The sequence below is a fragment of the Aedes aegypti genome, chromosome 2, assembly GCF_002204515.2.
Source record: "Aedes aegypti strain LVP_AGWG chromosome 2, AaegL5.0 Primary Assembly, whole genome shotgun sequence".
Classification (NCBI taxonomy): Eukaryota; Metazoa; Arthropoda; class Insecta; order Diptera; family Culicidae; genus Aedes; species Aedes aegypti.
Window position 1 is genome coordinate 18,033,280 of NC_035108.1, and position 18,320 is coordinate 18,051,599.

Here is an 18,320-nt window from a genome sequence, read left to right on the forward strand (position 1 = left end):
AAAATGCATTTTATTGCGGTTTTACGACTTTTATCTCATTTTCATTACGTTATTTTATATATTGCTGTTTGTGTTTGAAGTGCAAATCTTGTCTAACTGAGCTTCAAATGCGGTAACACAAAGCGATCAAAGGAAGCTTAGCAACCATGATCCATATCACCGCCAACCTAGCAAAGAAAAATGATCTTTGACTTCGCCTTCCTTGATGAAAAATCTTACCGCGTTTAGTGTTCCCGCATTTGATATTTGCATTTCAAACGCACACAGCAATATAACTTATTGGATTTCGGGGAAGCGGGTCATTCGGGGAAATGGCATTCGGTAAAAAGGGTTATTCAGAGAACTGGCATTCGTGGAAATTTAATTCGGAGAAACGACATTCGGGGAGAAGTTGCACAATCAGTTGACTGATACTGATTTTGACCATGCATCGGTACTCTAGCGTCTAGAAGGTCTACTACCAAGTGATTTAGAATCGTTTACCTCCTAGATATTGAAAGATAAGCACTTGAACTCGGGAAGAATGAACTGATACCAGCCTCAGATGCTGATTGATTCTTTTTTTCACTTCGACCTCCTCATCATCTAAGACTAAGATGGGTCTTAGTACCTAGGTAGTAGATGTAGTAGATGATTCTCGGCAAAATCCTCAATGAATTACAAACGGTACCTTTGGCAGATTTGTGATTATAATGCTGTACTCTTTATAGTTTTCTACAGAAAATCTAATGATTGGGGAATGGTTTCGTAGGCTAGGTGTGCGAAAAAAACAAAAAAAATATTTTCGCCTAATTGTTAGATGTTTGAAAGGTGAAAGATGAGCACTACGTTGAACACATGAATGAGTAATAAAAAATAAAGGAACACAATAAATCTTCAAAAATCACCGAGAGTTGTAAATCTCGAACGAATTGTTTACAAAAAGAAAATCATACGTAGTTATAAGGTAATCGAATTGCTGAGCAGCTTGAAATGATCGTTGTTTATTATATTGGGAATGCACTATTTGGGGAAATAAATTGTTATAACTGACATTTTGAGAAAAAAGTAACATAAAACTGTTTTGAAATTAATGTCACATCGACCCATTGACTAGAGTTGTAATTAAACAGAAAATCTAAACAGTACAATTTTGAGTAAAGATTTTTTACCGAACGAAATTTGAAGGAAAATAACAATAATCCTGTGTTTATTCGAATTACAGAAGTAAAAACGTTTCTGTTCACATATCTCGTTCACAATCCCCGGAGCTACTTATGCCTCAAACAAAAGAATCCATAACAGCGGAAAAAGACGACGCAGTCGTTGGCTCTCTTTACACAATAACAAAAAAAGACGACAGGACACAACGTGATCCGAGAAAGAATAAACATTTATTCAATCTTGAGGCAATTTCCAGTCGCTCACTTGAAAACTGAACTACAGCAAAACGGTGGCAGTTGCGTTGTGGGGAGATTGTACTGTAAGTACACATTAGGGTGCGGCTTATTTTTCAAAAGTTCTCAAAACCAAAAATTCGTGTGCTCTACTGAATTTAAATCACATGGAAAGAGAATCCTCAAAATCTGAGCCAAAAATATTAACATTTAGGGGTGGCGCAAGCGCCTTGAAGGTGAATTTTCAAGTTATAAAAAAATACCTTCAGTGAAGTAAACATAACTTTGTTATTTTTCAAGTGATTTTAAAACTTTTAGCATCAATACCTTCAAAATTAAATTTACGAAAACTTTGTAGAACATCAAATTTGTCTAAAATCAAAACAAGTTTTAGTTAAAAGTAATTTATTCCAAATTTTTCCTCATTTTGCTAAAAATTTTAACTTTGTTTGACCATAACTTCATGATTACTCAACCGATTCCAAATCTTTTTACATGCTTTTGAAGCTATTTTAATTGTTTTCAAACTGTTCATACAACACATTTCACTAAATAAATGTCTTGAGCAAGTTATTCAGCAAAAACTGCACAAAAACATGATTTTTTAACGAAAAATGCCAGTTTTTCCAAATTTTTGCCAGTTAAATATTATTTCTAAAGCTGAAACTGGTTTTTCTTACTTGTTAAACCTTTGAGAAGGACTTTGCAACAATTTTTAAATAATTTTGAAACAAAACTATGTTGTCATATGTTGAAAAATATATGCTCTATTCAACTCGTAATAAAGGAAAGATGCTTTCTAAATTTAAGTTTTATAGAAAAAATGCAATTTCTGGCGAAAAAACTTAAATAATCAAAAGAAATTTGATTTTTTCATTAAAAAATCATGTTTTTGGATAGTTTTTGGTGAAAAACTTAGGCAAAACCATTTTTTAGAAAAATGTGTTATATGAACAGTTTGAAAACAACTAAGTTTGCTTCAAAAACATGTAAAAAGATTCGGAATCGATTGAGTATTCAAGAAGTTATGGTCCAACTAAATTGAAATTTTTAGTGAAATGAGTAAAAATTTGTATAAAAGTATTTTAAACTATTACTAGTTTTGATTTTAGACAAATTTGATGTTCTACAAAGTTTTCATAAATTTAATTTTGAAGATAATGATGCTAAAAGATTTGAAATTGGTTGGAAAATAACAAAGTTATGTTTACTTCACTGAAGGTAATTTTTTATAACTTGAAAATTCACCTTCAAGACGCTTGCGCCACCTCTTAATGTAAATATTTTTGGCTCAGATTTTGAGGTTTCTCTTTTAATGTGATTTAAATTCAGTAGAGCACACGAATTTTTGGTTTTGAGAACTTTTGAAAAATAAGCCGCACCCTAGTACACATGTACTCTCCAGTCACTACCGAGTAAACGGATGACAATGATACCGACATTTGATAAACTTAACTGAGTTCAGAATTTTTGAATGCAAACACTTATATTTAATAATGAGTATCTTTTGTTAGTGCTAAACAATAAGTACACTTCAAAATTTCGTACTCCCTAGTTCGTCTTGTTTATAATTTGTATAAATATGTAATTTTACATATATTAGTGAGTAAAATTATGCAATCAAATTTTGAGTCCTATTGTTCATAATAATGTTGCATTATAATGAGCATCACAAACCGTATATCAGACATAACTCGTTATACAGAGGAATTATATAGCAATTATAAGCTTATTAGCATTGTAGTAGCTGTATATCAACACTTTGGCCCGATATACGACATATTGGTAATTATATTTTTGTTCAATTTCAAATTATGAGAAAGACAGGTGCAAATAACGAGTTAAATTGAGGTTCGATCATGACATCGATTGAAATTCATTTAACTTGTTCAGTCCAAGAAAGGGAAAGCCAACGACCCACCGAAGGTCACCACAATACCTATAAAAACGTCAATGAAATTGTCCAAGAAAGAGCGATAGACGATAGACAAACGGCCATCATTTTCATGGAAGAGTCGACAAAAAATGCACTCTTTCTGCACTCTGCCGATCCGAACCATGGAGAATTACATGAAGCGACGCAAACTGATGATGAGGATGATGAAGTCGCTGATGAAAAAATATAACTGTTTTGTAATTGAATTACAGGCCGTAATTAGCGGATGATGATTGTGGAGTGGACGCGAGCTCACGAGAAGGCAAAGGGTTCAAGAACAGAAGAGGACGATTACATGCCTTCGACGCTGTCGTCCGATGTAAAAAAAAAGCTGATGACCGGCCCAGAATTGAGCCGACGCACTGTGGCGCATGTTCGGACAAAATTTATATATTCAACATCATTTGTTAATATTTTTATACACCTCTGCCCCACTAATTTCCCAAAATTTGAGATTGATCAATTTTATTTTTGATTTTTCGTAGCACCTCAACCTTTTGTCTGTGCCAGGAATTGAATTTCGAGAAAATGTGTATCGCTTATCGCTCTCTGTAACAATCATGATCCGCAGCACATCATGAGAGTATGTTTATCATCTTCAGCTACAGCTTTGATCAGATCAAACCAAATTTATCTGAATTGATTGAAAACAAATTGGACAAACTTCACTAACAAATTGAACTTTCAATCTCACGTATATTTCCAACTTGATGATCAGATATTGAAGAAATTCAATAAATTATCATGTTTAAATGTTTTGGAACTCATTTGAGGTTTTGTCCGGCCGTTCTACGATAACATATCACTGTGAAAATGCTGATATCTTACTTGGCCCAGAAGGGATCCATTTGTTGTGGGTGGAAGAAAGTAGTAACGACAACGGGAGGAACGGAACTAGTAATTTATATATTAAATTTCTCGCGAAGCAAGACACAGAAGCTGCAATATGGCGCGCGCATTTCGTTGCTCGGAAATTACAGTGCAAGAACATCAGACAGACAGAATCAACAGCAGCGAGATGAGAATTTATGGGAAACGGCTAGCTGAAGCTGAAAGCTAACTCTGTTACGAGGGAGGACCGGCTGGAAATTGGAGAGCAAATTTGTAAAGCATCATTGTTGCACAGGCTGTTGAACGGGCGGACTTTGTTGGGGGACGTCGCTGATCTCGATAAGCGTTTATCAACTCATGGTTATCGCCGGCAAGTGAAGGGGATGTAACGCTCCTGGAATGTTCTGGTGGGTTGAGTTTCTGACAGTGAACCTAATTTGATCTAATTATGCGAATCAAGGCGAAGGCAGAGCAGACACACTTACTGCTGATGAACCGATTAGCAGTTAACTGAACAACGAAAGACAGTTGATGTTGAAATGGACGATAATGAAAACAGTGGAAGTCAACAAACGAAACAGATAACAGAAGGAAAAAACAATATAACAATATTTACTACAAATAAGGACGTATAGGAAGTGTTTCTTAAAATACCTTGAACAGTATTGCTGAACGAATTCAGCGGTGTTCTTCTCAAATAAACATCTCCAGTCCAGAGTTCCCCTGAAATCCTTTTTGCTGGGAGCTCCGGGACTTTGTCTGATTTTTTTACAAGAATCCCATTGAAAATTTTATGCGTTTATCCAGCGCAGCCTCCGACGTTTTTTATGAGATTCCTGTCTGAATTATATTAGAAGTTTCCTCGAAAATTTTGTCTGGAAAACTTCTACTCCCAACTTCATTAAAACGAAAGGATTTTTTATTATTTCTTCCTACAATTCTGCCAGATGTGTATAGAGTGTCTTGGGGAATTTTTCGAGTAATTCCTGGAGATTTATGGTAGATTCTTGGTGAACTGCTTGTAGAGCAATAGCTCTAACAGTTTTTATAATAGCTCATGATAGAAAAACTGGCTGAACTCTTGGAAGGGCCATTCTCATCTTGATTTTCGTTGGTGATTTCTCCAGCAATGATCTTCAAGTTCTACCAAAGTCCATCAAAGAATATATATTAGACAGAGTTAATTACATTACAAGGCTAGTACATAGAGTTTTTTGAAGTGATTCAATAGTTGGGGATGTTCCTATAGTTGAGGCAATGCTTTCAGGCTGTTTTCATTGAATTTGCTACAGATTCTGCACTGTCAATCGATATATTGGTTTGTCTATGTTTGAAATAGTTAAAAATATCGTTGAAATTCCTTCGAAACGTCCAAAAGTGCTGATCCTTTTTTAGTTTGTACCAATAGTTGCGATAAAGTATTCCTATAATGGAGGATCCCAAAAGAAAACAACAGATACCGCAACAATAAGTACACAAATTAAAAATGTATCTTAACTCAAGGAACAGTGTACCAAAGATGAAGATATCATTTTTCAATGAAGTACTTTTGTTTTATGCAACGAAACGAAAACTATTTTGAGACGGTAATTCATGATAGAATATGTTCACGACAAAGGATTTTGGCGTCAAAACCATTATTTTCCAGAAAACTCTTTTAAATTGCAAAACAAAAATTCGTCAGGGCCGCTATTTAAGGTGAAGATGAATCCAAGCCAAACCTCAAATTTTCAAGAGCACAAATCTGGAGAACCGAACATCCGTTTGAGCTGAAAACTTGATCAATTGGTCACTATCAGCTGGTGACTGAAGCTTAAACTTAAACCGTTTAAGTTTCAGCTTAAACGGATGGTTGGTTCTCCAGATTTGTGCTCTTGAAAATTTGAGGTTTGGCTTCGATTCATCTTCACTTTAAGCTGTTCAGCGAGGATCCTTTCGAGTATGAAATTTTATCGACTTACCAAAACATGTAATCAATCAGTAAAGAGGAGAGTGCTTTGCGAAAGTCCAAACTGTCCGATTCATTTTTCGCGCACTTAGCGTTATTTTATATTCCTGCTTGTGCGTGTTGACACTGAGGTTGTGACTGTACAGTTGAGAATGGATTACCAACTGGTGAGCTCGTTTCATGCTTGTAGTAACACATTTGTTTCATGACATGTATTTGTTGAACAAACTATGGATGGTTCGTCACTTTAAGTGTTGACATAAGCGCTTATTCATGTTTTATGAAATTTCGAGATTCAAACCTTTGAATAGTTCGATGTTTAAGATGGCGACGCATTGGTAGATACAGTACTGGACAGAATAAAATACGCATTGGCCGTTTTTCCATACAAAATGGTCAAGTTTGGAGATCTGAATCTCAGCTTTTAGTGGTCCGATTGATCTGAATTTTTCACCACAGCCTAGATATAACATAGATTTTACTCAATTAAAATATCACTGCATTTGAAACACAATCTTTTAAATTATTGAAAATCTCTCATTTTGCAAAAAATTGCAAATTTTAATTTTGAAAATATTTTGAAAACAATCAGTTTTACCGAAAAATGATGCTCTGCAAACTTGTGTGTCTTATCAAATTGTACATTTTTGCAGAAGGACATATTGCTCTAAATATTTTCATTTAAAAGTTATTTTTACTTTAAAATTTTGTCATTTTTATCAAAATTTGAGATTTGCGATAACTTAAAAATTCGTTAATGAAAAACTATGAATTTCTAGCCTAGCAAATTTGAGGTTACTTTCAAGCTGCGGTGAAAATTTCAGGTCAATCGGACAACTAGAAACCGAGATATAAGACTCCAAACTTGATCATTTTGTATGGAAAAACGGCCAATGCGTACTTTATTCTGTCCAGTACTGTAACTTTTTAAACAGAGTTACATGAATCGCGTCACTTACCAAGGTGCATCCTGATCATGTAGCTGTGATGCCCTCCCACTAATAAAACTCCTTCGCGTGGCAACCGTGAAGATGCAGAGGTATACTCGGTCTTTTGCAACAATAGATGTCACACTAACATTCCTTCCCTTCCTTGATGACCGTAAGGACGTGGCCGGCGCCGTTATTGACATTACTAATTTCAGAGTCCTCGAAAATGTACATTGAAGATGGTATGCTACTCCCAAACTACATCTGTTGGTTCCCTGTACAATTTCGATTGTTCTGGTCAATCACGGAGTAGCAACTACAAATTGTACGGTCATCAATGCTCATGCTCTCTATATTTAATCAGTAAAGGGTTATTATATCTAAGGCTGGTAGCAGGTTTCTTTTTAGATTCAATTTTTATGCAGGTCTTTAGAATGTCTCTATTTTTGATTAAAGGTCCATGAAGTCTCTATTTTAACCGAAATGGTCCGGTCTCTAAATTCTATTTTTTCCTTATCTTGCTTGCAGCTAATTATTATGCAAAACGTCTTCTCACATTTCTTGAGAATAGCTTCAGGAATTATTCTAGTGATTTCTCCAGAGGTTTTCTCCATAATATGCTTCAGGAAAGCCTTGAGCACTTCAACGTTACTACCTCCAGTAATTTTCTCACAGATTACTTTGAACAATTTTCCAAAGGCTCTCCTAGGACTTCCTCCAGATATTTTTTCCTTTATTTGGCAACCGTATTCATCCGACCATTTCTAAACAATTTTTCAGGGATTTCACCCTATGTTTTTCCAAAAGTTCCTACACAAAATTCTTTGAGATGTTATTCAGAGATTGATCATTGATTTTTTTTTTCAATTATTTTATAAAGTTGAAAATCTTCTAAAATATCTTCAAGAGTGAGTCCTTCTAGAAATCCTTAAGAACATACACAAGGGATTAACTGGGTGCTTGATTATCCGTGTTTATATTATATGAATAAAATGGAACCAAGATCCAAAAGTTTTACGGATTATTCGTATTAATTAGATGGGAATATACCTAATCAAATATGTAGTAGATTACTTTTGTAACAATCATCAACGCGACTCAAGCAATTTGAGAGATTCTGAAGAATTTGGTTTTTATTGCAGATCAGAATTGTAATAGGGCGATATTCAAAACTGACAAGGCAATAGATGGCTCTTTTTCAGTGGTAGTAAAAAAGAAATCCTGAAGCAAAGCAACTACCATGGAAGATGAACTAAACACAAAAAGTTATCTATTCACATTACGCTTGACTTGTAATCACTACTTTTTCAATCCAGTTTCCTAATTGCTAGTAATTTACGTTTTTCATTATTTTCCATATATTTTGACAGCTCTCGGCTACCATTCTTCCATGCGCTTGTGTTGTAAGTTTGAGAAATTTGAGAATCCAGCCTAGCGCGATCAGTGGCTGGAATACGAACATCAGTGTCGTCGCTCGGCGGCCAGTGAGAGAACTGAATGTTCAAAAGGTTGTTGTCTGTACTTTTTGCCGCTGGCACCAATTGTTGACGGTTATGAACGAAATAAACAGTCGTTACCCTATTGCCCATGAAGCTGTCTCAGGTATCCAAATGACCCATGGACATTATTGGTACGTAATCTTTTTTGCACGAGAACATAGTTCTTACAAACGAAATAAAAGACACCATTGGCAAACTTTGGCATTGTTAGCACCTTCATATTGGAATAGCTTTCAGCATGCTTTAAACAATGTCTAGAAGTATATACATGGCTGTTGAATCAAAAACACTTTAAAATTTGTCATTAGTATGCTTTAGCCATATAGAGTAACGAGGGGCAAAAGTTCGAGTGGGGCAAGAGTATCTGTTCAAGATTTCTAACTCAATTGAAAACAAAACTTATAAATGTATAAGTGGTTCGAATGCTTTTCAATTAAGTGACTTTCACTTCAAATATTATCAAAATCGATTGAGATTTGAAAAAGTTATGACTGTTTGTTGTTTTTCGATGTGAATATTGTAATTTTTAGTCAAACAATTTGCAATTTTTTTTATGAAAATTTAGTGTGTATTTTCCGGCAAACATAAATTTACGACTGGTATTAAATATGCCTGTCATGAAAGTATCACTATTTTGTGTTTTTGCCAGCGAACTTTTGCCCCACACTAGATTCGAACTCTTGCCCCACCGGTGGGGCAAAAGTTCGTTCAAGACAACCAATTTTGAAACTGTTATAACTAGAAGAGAGTAAATATTTTGTCACAAGTTTTTTCAGCAAACTTATAGCCAATATGTTGAAGGTTCACTGTATGGTATTCATTTTGTTTCTACTGCTATTGTTTGTCTGGAAACTTCGATGATACCACTAAGGTCGAACCTTTGCCCCAGGAATTATTTTGTAAACTCTGTAAAAACCTGTGAATATAAGAGAATTTCATTTCGGACTCATTTTGGATTTCATTTTTAGACTCCCTGAACAAAAATATGTTCATTCATTGAGTTTCTAGAGTTTTGAAGTTGAACCGTGCTTAGTTCCTCCACTATTGGACCATCTACCTTATGTTTGGATACCTAGAGTATTGCTAGAGTGACGTCTAAACTAGCTCCAATGAAAAATGGGTTCTATCATCGCTCTATATCTCTTCTATATAAATCTTGCATAATTTATGATCACGCCCTAAAAGCCATTGGTAACCATGTGAGTAGCTCGTTGTTTCTGAGCATTTGAATGGATTTACACGTTATTTAACAACTCTATCGTTAAGAAAGGATCATTATCTACCTGCCAATGATGTTGATTTGTGTGCTTATTCATTAATTTGCTCAGAAACAACGAGCTACACACATGATTACCAATGGCTTTTAGGGCGTTATCTCAGATTATGCGAGAAATCTTCTATGTTATGCTACAAATGAGTAAATCGTTGAAATCTGGATTCAATTGTTAATTCAAAAGATAGCGCCACATCTAGCGATTCAATCAATTGAATATAAATAGTCCATAATTTGTTATTCCTCCACGTTGGATTCCAGATTTTGAATCCCCACGGTACTAAAAGAAACCAGTAAGAAAGACTTATCAGCTCTGCAATCCCCTTCCCAGCCATCAGCAGGTTGACAAACAATGGATGCGGTGTTGTGGTTTCGAAAGGCTCGCACAGCAGTATCCTTTCTTCAGTTGGGGAACTTGTTGCCCTCCTTCTTCTTATCCCTACTTTCCCGGGAGTGGGAGTCGGATTATGTCGCCACCGTTTCCTTGAGGCCCTCTGGGTTTGAATTTTACTTGATATACGATATCTGCTGTCGTTACGCATCATCACTCAACCAAACTGACTTTGACGACATCGTCGTCGAGTTCTTTCCTTTTGTTCGAACGGTGTCTGTTTCCCTGATAGAAATGCTATAAACTGGATTTGCACCTTCGGTAGACGGAAAATACATTTCATATCTGATGTGAACAGAATTGGATTTCAAACTGCTGGGAACGAACATCAAAAGAACAAATCCATGTGAAATGCCATTTTCTCCGTTCCAACCGATTGCATCTGTTTTCCTAGCAATACACTCTTCTAATCTAGATTTTCCCGTCATTGCTTCTCTATCTTCCGCAGATCAATGGGAATCCTATTACCTCCAGTGTCACAGGTAACCAATACTCGAATAAACATGACCCAGCATCACCGGAATCGCAGCTTGGACAGTGCCCTCCAGCGGATACCGGAGGTAAGTTTTGCTTTTGTTTTTCTTCAAACAGTACGCCATCGAACAACAGATTTCGTCCTTATTCCCATCAAAGGTGGAGGTTTCATCGCCAAGTGCCGAATCGGAGAACACCCTGTGCACGAATTCGATCCTCGGCACGACGATGTGCACCAAAATTATGCAATCCTCCTCGACGAACCCGCCCAATACGCCGGCCCTTACGCGGGGGAACGACAATGGCGTGGAAGATGGCAACACTGGCGGCTGCAGTACTAGCAATAGTAGCCGGAGCAGTAGCACCAGCAGCAATGGCGGTGCCGGGATGATGGACGTGGGCGGAGCTGGTTCTGCGCTTGGTAAGGATGGATGTGCTTTGCTTTGGTTGACTGTGTTCAATACAAAACGTATTCATTTCAGTGTCATCCGGCTCGACAAGGTCGGGGAAAGTGACAGATGGTGACGCCCATGGTGGAAAGGAGAACGATAGCAAAAAGAGGGAAGATTTGACCAGTCTCGGGTCGGACGATTCCGGTGAGTTGGGATGGATAATGATTGGTTTGATAATTCAGCTTTTTAAGGATTAAGTAATACGAATAGTATCGATACAAAAACTTTGGGTAATACCGAAGAGACAATCATGAGAGTTAGGAATCGAGATGAACGAGTTCAACGCAAAAATGGTCTTTGGTCCAATTAAGTTATATTAGAAAAACCTTCGAGTTAGAGAGGTATCGAGATACAGAACACACATTTCTAAAATTTGAATCTTATCATTATTTTGACAAAAATAGTAATTTTAACATGAAAAATAAGACAATTTTACCACATTTACCTATGTGACACTTTTTTTACCGGTCTGTGGAAATTGAAAAGTTTGTTCACCCTTAATTTTATTATCAATTTAATTATAATATTAAATTTGTTTGAGGCGAATGTCATGAAAATATCGAGTTAGAGTCCTCTCTCACTCGAGAAATTGAAGCAGATTACATCGACATAGGGAACATCGAGTTAGAGAGGTATCGACTTACAGAAGAATAAAGGGACTAGATTGAAGGGAACCCGCGCATTCAAACGAGTTAGGGGAAGTATAGAGATACAGAATATCGAGTGAGCGAGAGTTGACTGTATAACAAAAATATCTACCATGCTACCATATGTAAAATTAGCCAAATATTATCATAATACACTATGAGGATGAAACATGGATCCACGCTTCAAATATTCAAGAGCACGTATCTGGAGAATCACACAACCGTTTCCGATAAAAATGTGATCGATTGGTCAACATCAGCGAGTTGATGATGTTGCCAGTTGGACTTGATTCTCTAAATTTGTTCCTTTCAAAATTCAAGTTCTAACTTGTTTCTATATTCAACGGTTTGGATTGCTCCCATCTTTTTAGTTCGCTGAATGATTATTAGTCCCTTTGGTTATTTATTAAGCCCTGCCTTATTGTTTAGACTGATCAACCTAAGTTTCTTGCAATATGCGACTGTTTGGTTATCATACGGTTTCAGAAATTTCCCAAAGAAATACTTCAGAAATTCTTTTAACTATTTCTCTTATATTTATTCCAAAAAACCTTCGTGAATTCCTTTTGCGATTCTTCCAGATCCTTTTTTTGGAGATCTACAATGAATTCCTAAATAAAGTTTTCAAAATATTCGTACAATAAATACTCCAGTAACACAGCGCAACAAAAATGACATTTTTGCGTGTCTCAAGAATCAAATTTTGTGTCTCTAGTGGATTTGGGGTTACTGAATCTGATTCCGTTTTCAGAAATTTTCCAGCACGTCACAATTTTTAGCTACAGGTCATCAAAGTTGTATAAAACATTGGTTTCGTTGATGTTTACCTAAAATTTGAAGTATATTTTATCAAACTTTTTGTGATCTAATCCACCAAGCATGTAAAAGAGGACGTAAACTTTCGTTTTAGATATATTTTGGTTGAAATTTCACGATTAAATTTAGATTAAGGTACCGCGGGGCAAGTGGGTAAATGGGGTAAGTGAAAACAATTGATATATTTCACTGAATATGTGAAATAACTTTTGAACTCATGCGTAAACCTTTGAGGCCATTGAGAACATTACGATAGGTAAGATATTTCTGAGATTTTTCAGCCATTATTGCATAATAGAGCGAAAAATTGTTAACCTGTCAACTGTTACTCCGTAACAAGTTGGCAGCGTACAATCTTATTTTAATATTTTCAGTGGAAAAAAGTTGCGTAAAATAATTTCCTGTACCACTTCTTAGTTGTCCTCTGTGACAGTTTCAAACTGCAATAAAAAAAGTTTTAGAATTAATTCGACGTAGACCTAAAAATAACTAAATTTAAACACCGTCATTTTTCTTATCAGGTGGGGCAAGTGAAAAGTTTATCATTAGAGATTGAATTTGTGTTTTCTCTTTAAGTCGCCATAACTAAACATGGTTCGCAATTATCATAGAAAAACATAACGTGCTGATAATTCAAGAAACACAATACTCAAGCGTTAAAAGCTATTAGAAATCATGGAACTTCTCTAAGAGATGTTGCCAAACATTACAATATTAATATGTCTACTTCGGGCAGCCAATTAAAAGGAAGACGTTGACTGAAAAGTTGCAATATTAGAGAACACACGGAAATCTCGTGGAATGTCTATGTAAAGCTAGTTCAAAACATAAAAATGGGATATAGGTCTATCCACATAAAAAAGATTCTAAATACGTTATTTAAGGATTCCGTTTGATTTCTCCCGAAGAGTTATTCGACGTCATATCCGACTTTCTCAAAAACAAATAACGAGCGGTGGGAATTATACAGAGCAGAAATGCAATTGCTGTCCCATAATGTAAGAACTATCATTGGAAATAATGCAGTTATAATGTTGTCGAATCATTTCAACTAACATAACTGAACAGAAGAAAATTCAAATGAAAAGAATAACATTTTCTTTGTTTACATATTACTTATGTTATTGTTCATTGGGAAGCTTTAACAAATGTTAAAGCTTATAGAAATCGTGGATATAACTGTTTATTTTTGAATTTTTAATTCAAAACGGTAAACTTTTCACTTGCCCCACTTTTGGGGCAAGTGAAAAGTAAAGAGACATTTTTCAATAACTTTTTCTGTATTTTTTTTTTCTAATTTTTCATAAAAATCAATTTCAGTATGCTGCTTATATTTGGTGGGAGTCAAGCTAAAAAATATACACGACCTCATTTGTTTCAATTTAAAGTCTCTAGATTTTGAAGAATCTCAACTATGCGAATTCCATTACCCACTTGCCCCACGGTACCTTAAACCGTTTTTTTCAACATGCTTGTAGTCTCCATACAAAATTCTTCGTTACTCTTATATGGTAAAATACAATACTTTTCTAAACCATCAAAAAATAACTTTTCTGCATGAAAAGTATTATGAACTTTGATGATAAGTATTGTTATACACATAAAGTTTGAATTCTGTGGCAAATTAAGCAAATAAATTTCCTTACAAGCTGACAAACTTGCATGCAAGTTGGCTGAAATAGTCATTTTTTGCATTTTCAACAACCAATATCTCAAAAACTAGACGTGCTATGATAATTATGTAAACGGCAATGGATTCAGCAACCCTCAATTAAGTAAATAGAGGTATTTTGATGCTGGGGACAAAAACGTGTTCCGCAGTGTAATTGCTCCTAAAATTACTAGATTTTTTTTTTAAGAATTTCAGCAGTAGACGAAAAAGCTACTTAATAGTAAATTTGGTACGATATATTTCTTACTTGGATGATTCAAGATATGGAAAGAAGTACAAAATACAATAATCTGCAAACATTAATGCTGGGATGTGCTTACATGCAGAAAGTATGATGAAACTTTTCTGCTATGCCAGTGTAAACACAACTATGTATTCTAGAGTCCTAGCGGCAATCGATTTTTCTTATAGCTTGGAAAAATCATTAGACAAAATTCGGAAGAAATCCTTAGAAAATTTCTGAAGTTGGAGAAATTGTTTGGGATTAATGTTTGTAGAAATCCATTTGTGCGGGCTAGAGTGTCCGCCCATATATAGACAAAAAATCCCGGGATTTGACAAATTTCGGGATTTCCCGTTTCCCGGGATTCCCGAAATGTACGTAAAATTTGATGAAAACCACTAAATTTCAATGAAAAGCAATGACATTTTTCCTCACTATAACCTTATTTGAAGTAGAAAAGCATAATGAAAAAGAGAATAAACGAATAATTATTTTCATGAAAAGATCAATTTACCAAGTAAGAAATACATACTATTAATTATCTAGTTGCAAAGTTTTAATGCTTTTCTTTTCAACATTGCCCGTTTTTATAAGCATATGCTGAGATAACAAATTTAAAAGTACACCTAAACTGCCGCAAGCCTAAAAACGCAAGACAGTACCATATGTAAAATGTAGGCATTGAGAAAATTGACTGAGAAGTTTTCAATCTCGTTTTCCATACAAATATTCAAAAAAATAAATGCTAGAAAAAAAAAAAAGATGACCAAATAACGATTCATTTTTATGCAATGGGACTGACATGCGTTTACAGCGGGAATTCGCTGGTTGGAACACGACTGCCTTCCATCTAACGAATCCGACCCGTTAGTTGGAACGACTGACAGCTGGTGAAAATGCTCCACACTAACGCATCTGGAGATCAAATCGTCACGAAACGCACATATACATACGCATTTGTTCTATATATGGAGACTTCAATGCGACGGTACTCAGAAGTCAAAGTCAGTTTGACATTTCCTGTTGACATTTGAGTGCTTTTTAGTTGGAATATTTTCCAACCAGCGAACATCCAACCATCGAGTCATTCCATGTAGCGGACCCCCAACGAGCGAATCCCCACTGTACTTGTCATTATGGGACAATTCGAATTGGTGTTTTATCCTAATTTTACTGAAAAGAAAAGTGATTTCTCGTTAGTGCAGCTGAAAGATCATTAGAAGATATAATGAAAACTGACATCAACTCAATTTTGACCAAAATGCAGATGGGACTGACTTGCGATTCACGGCAGTAAACTTCAGTCAATAGGGTTCAGTAATTAACTTTTAGCATGATCTATAGTACCTTCAATGATCTTTAATTCTTTCAAATGTTTAAAGCAAATTGCTTTTAAATTATGACTTAAGTTTTTATCATACTTCCATTAATAAGTGTAATTTAAAAAATCCATAGTAAACCCGTAATTAGTCAAGCTAAGTTTTGATTTTTGTTAGGTTACACCGTGTCCAGTATATTCTCATACAAATTCGAGATAACATTACTTTGCGCTTGTTTAACTGACATCATTGGTGATAATATTTTTTGAAAGTGGTTATAATACTGATTCACTGCAGGAAATATTTTGGAAATATTTCAATTATAAACTTCTTTTATCAACTTAAGAATTTACGAAAAATACTTCCAGCGGCACGCTCATAGGCAGAGCTCAATTTCAATCTGTAGTTATCGCAGATATATTTATCAATTTTTATCAATATTTATCTATTCAAAATGCAATATGATTAACTTAAAGTTTCTGAAACTTTTTTGTGAATGCTCTGATTTTCACTTTGTTAACCAGACCAATATGAACAAAAATTCATTTTAAGTGCAAAACACGACTTCAATGGACATTTCATCACTTATCATAGCAATTATTTTTTCTTATTCATAAAACAAGCTATCCTACGTTAGTATAATACTACCAGACTACAATGAAATACTACAACATTGGATTATCCTACATTCAGCAAAGTTATACCAAAGAAAAAAAAAGTGTATGAGAATATATTGGACACGGTGTATTCCATAAGAATAAAAAAGTTATTATTTTGAAAAGTTACCTTATCTGTTTATTTCATTGAAAAAAATATTGTATTGTTAAATTTGTACTTCCATTTCAACCGAAATGCTAGTTTTATTGTAAATTTGATAAATCCTGGGACAAGCATAGATGTTTGACCCGAATCCCGGGACGAGCAAAATGGCCGGGAAATGTACACTCTAGTAGCCCGGAATCTTCGGAAAAATTTCTTTTGACAGCTCTCGATAGATTTCTGAAGGAATCACGGAAGAATGCTTGAAATAATTTCTATGGGTATATCTGACGTAATCCCTGCAGTCATTTTTAGAAAACTCTTGAAGATGTATTTATGGAAACTGTTACGTCAAGTTCAGTCTTTCAAAAAACATCCTGTATTAATCCCTACTTAGATCGCTTAACGATTTCCTTAGAACAATATTTGCATTAATTCTGGAAGAATATAAGATCCAATATCTGGAGGAATTTCTTCAGAAATTATGGGAGTTGTCAGAGGTTAACTTGCAACAATTGAGTTATTACATAGATTTCCATACAGAATACTATGTAATAACTCCCAGAACAATCTCTGAATGAACTCCTGCAGCGATTTTTGGAGAAATATTTTCAGAAACTGGGCTGTGAGCCTCGTGCCCGTGCGGTTAGTTTCGTCAGGCAGTTAGGGCATCGTGTCATGGGGTGTGGGTTCAATTCCCACTTCAGCCGCTGACACTTTTCATGAGGAATTTTTCCCGGCTATGCCACTGGAGCATGCCTGTCCGTTGTCTAGTGTTAAGTTACAGACTATGCAGTTCTATGGCTGAAGACGGTGTTCGAGTTATTTAACTCCTTACTATTTTCTTGAAGAAATCCTTTAACAATCTTGAAGGAATCCCAAGAAGCCAAGAACAATCCTTGTAAAAAACTCGCTGAATCCTTGAGAAAAAAATTGAGAAAATAAATATCAAGATAAATTTTATGACGAATCTTTGGATGTTTTCTTGGAGTAGTATTTGATCAACCCCGTCAAGCTGGCTTTTTATGGCAGTAGACCATGATCAGGTAAAATGGTCCTTATGTCCTGAATGGGCTTAGAAATGTCTTAAAATAATTCATCGACAGTAACTTGGAGAATATTTTGGAGAAAAAAGGAAGGAAGCTATTGGATTTTTAGAGGAATTTTCTAGGAACTACTAAACATTTAGCTTAGAAAAACTTTAAGGAATTTCTAAAAAAAAAGGATGAATTTCGTTTGGGAATCTCTAAACAAATTGTTGTAATTCCGGGAAATCCTAGAAAAAAATATTATTTGTAGCATTATCTGAGAAATCCTTGAAAATATCCCTGGAATAAATGTGGTAGTAACCCATGCCTAGAGCAACACCTAAAAAATATTGGTTTATGATGTACCAGAAGTAATTCGATTCGACTTCGTGTAGAATCGCTGTAGTGAAATATTAATAATTAATCTTAGAAATTCGGGAGGAAAAGTGTTTTTGGAGGTGTTCTCCGAAGAATCTGACTGCATTTTTGAAGCACACCCTTGAAAAATTTCTAAAGGAATTCCTTTAGAAGAATCTCGTAGGTATTTTTCAGAAATTGGTGTAGGAAACCTTTGCGATGAGGTTAAATTAATTGTTAGAGCTGTATCCGATATATTACACAGCGTAACAAAAATGACATATTTGCGTGTCTCAAGGATCAAATTATGTGTCTCTACTAGATTTTGGATCGCTGAACCTGATGGCGCCAACATAAATGTTTCAGCACGTCACAACTTTTAGCTGCAGG

General features: G+C 35.2%; 1 protein-coding gene across 2 annotated transcripts in view; it reads left to right on the top strand.

Moving 5' to 3' along the window:
* LOC5571764 (phosphatidylinositol 4-kinase beta) overlaps window positions 1-18,320 on the top strand; it is a 401,531-nt gene that overhangs the window by 369,542 nt on the left and 13,669 nt on the right. For both annotated transcript variants that reach the window (XM_021840061.1, XM_021840062.1), the window contains 3 exons: window positions 10,632-10,743; window positions 10,817-11,078; window positions 11,140-11,253. In XM_021840061.1, the coding sequence (XP_021695753.1) occupies window positions 10,632-10,743; window positions 10,817-11,078; window positions 11,140-11,253 (488 nt within the window). The remainder of the gene's footprint in view (window positions 1-10,631; window positions 10,744-10,816; window positions 11,079-11,139; window positions 11,254-18,320) is intronic.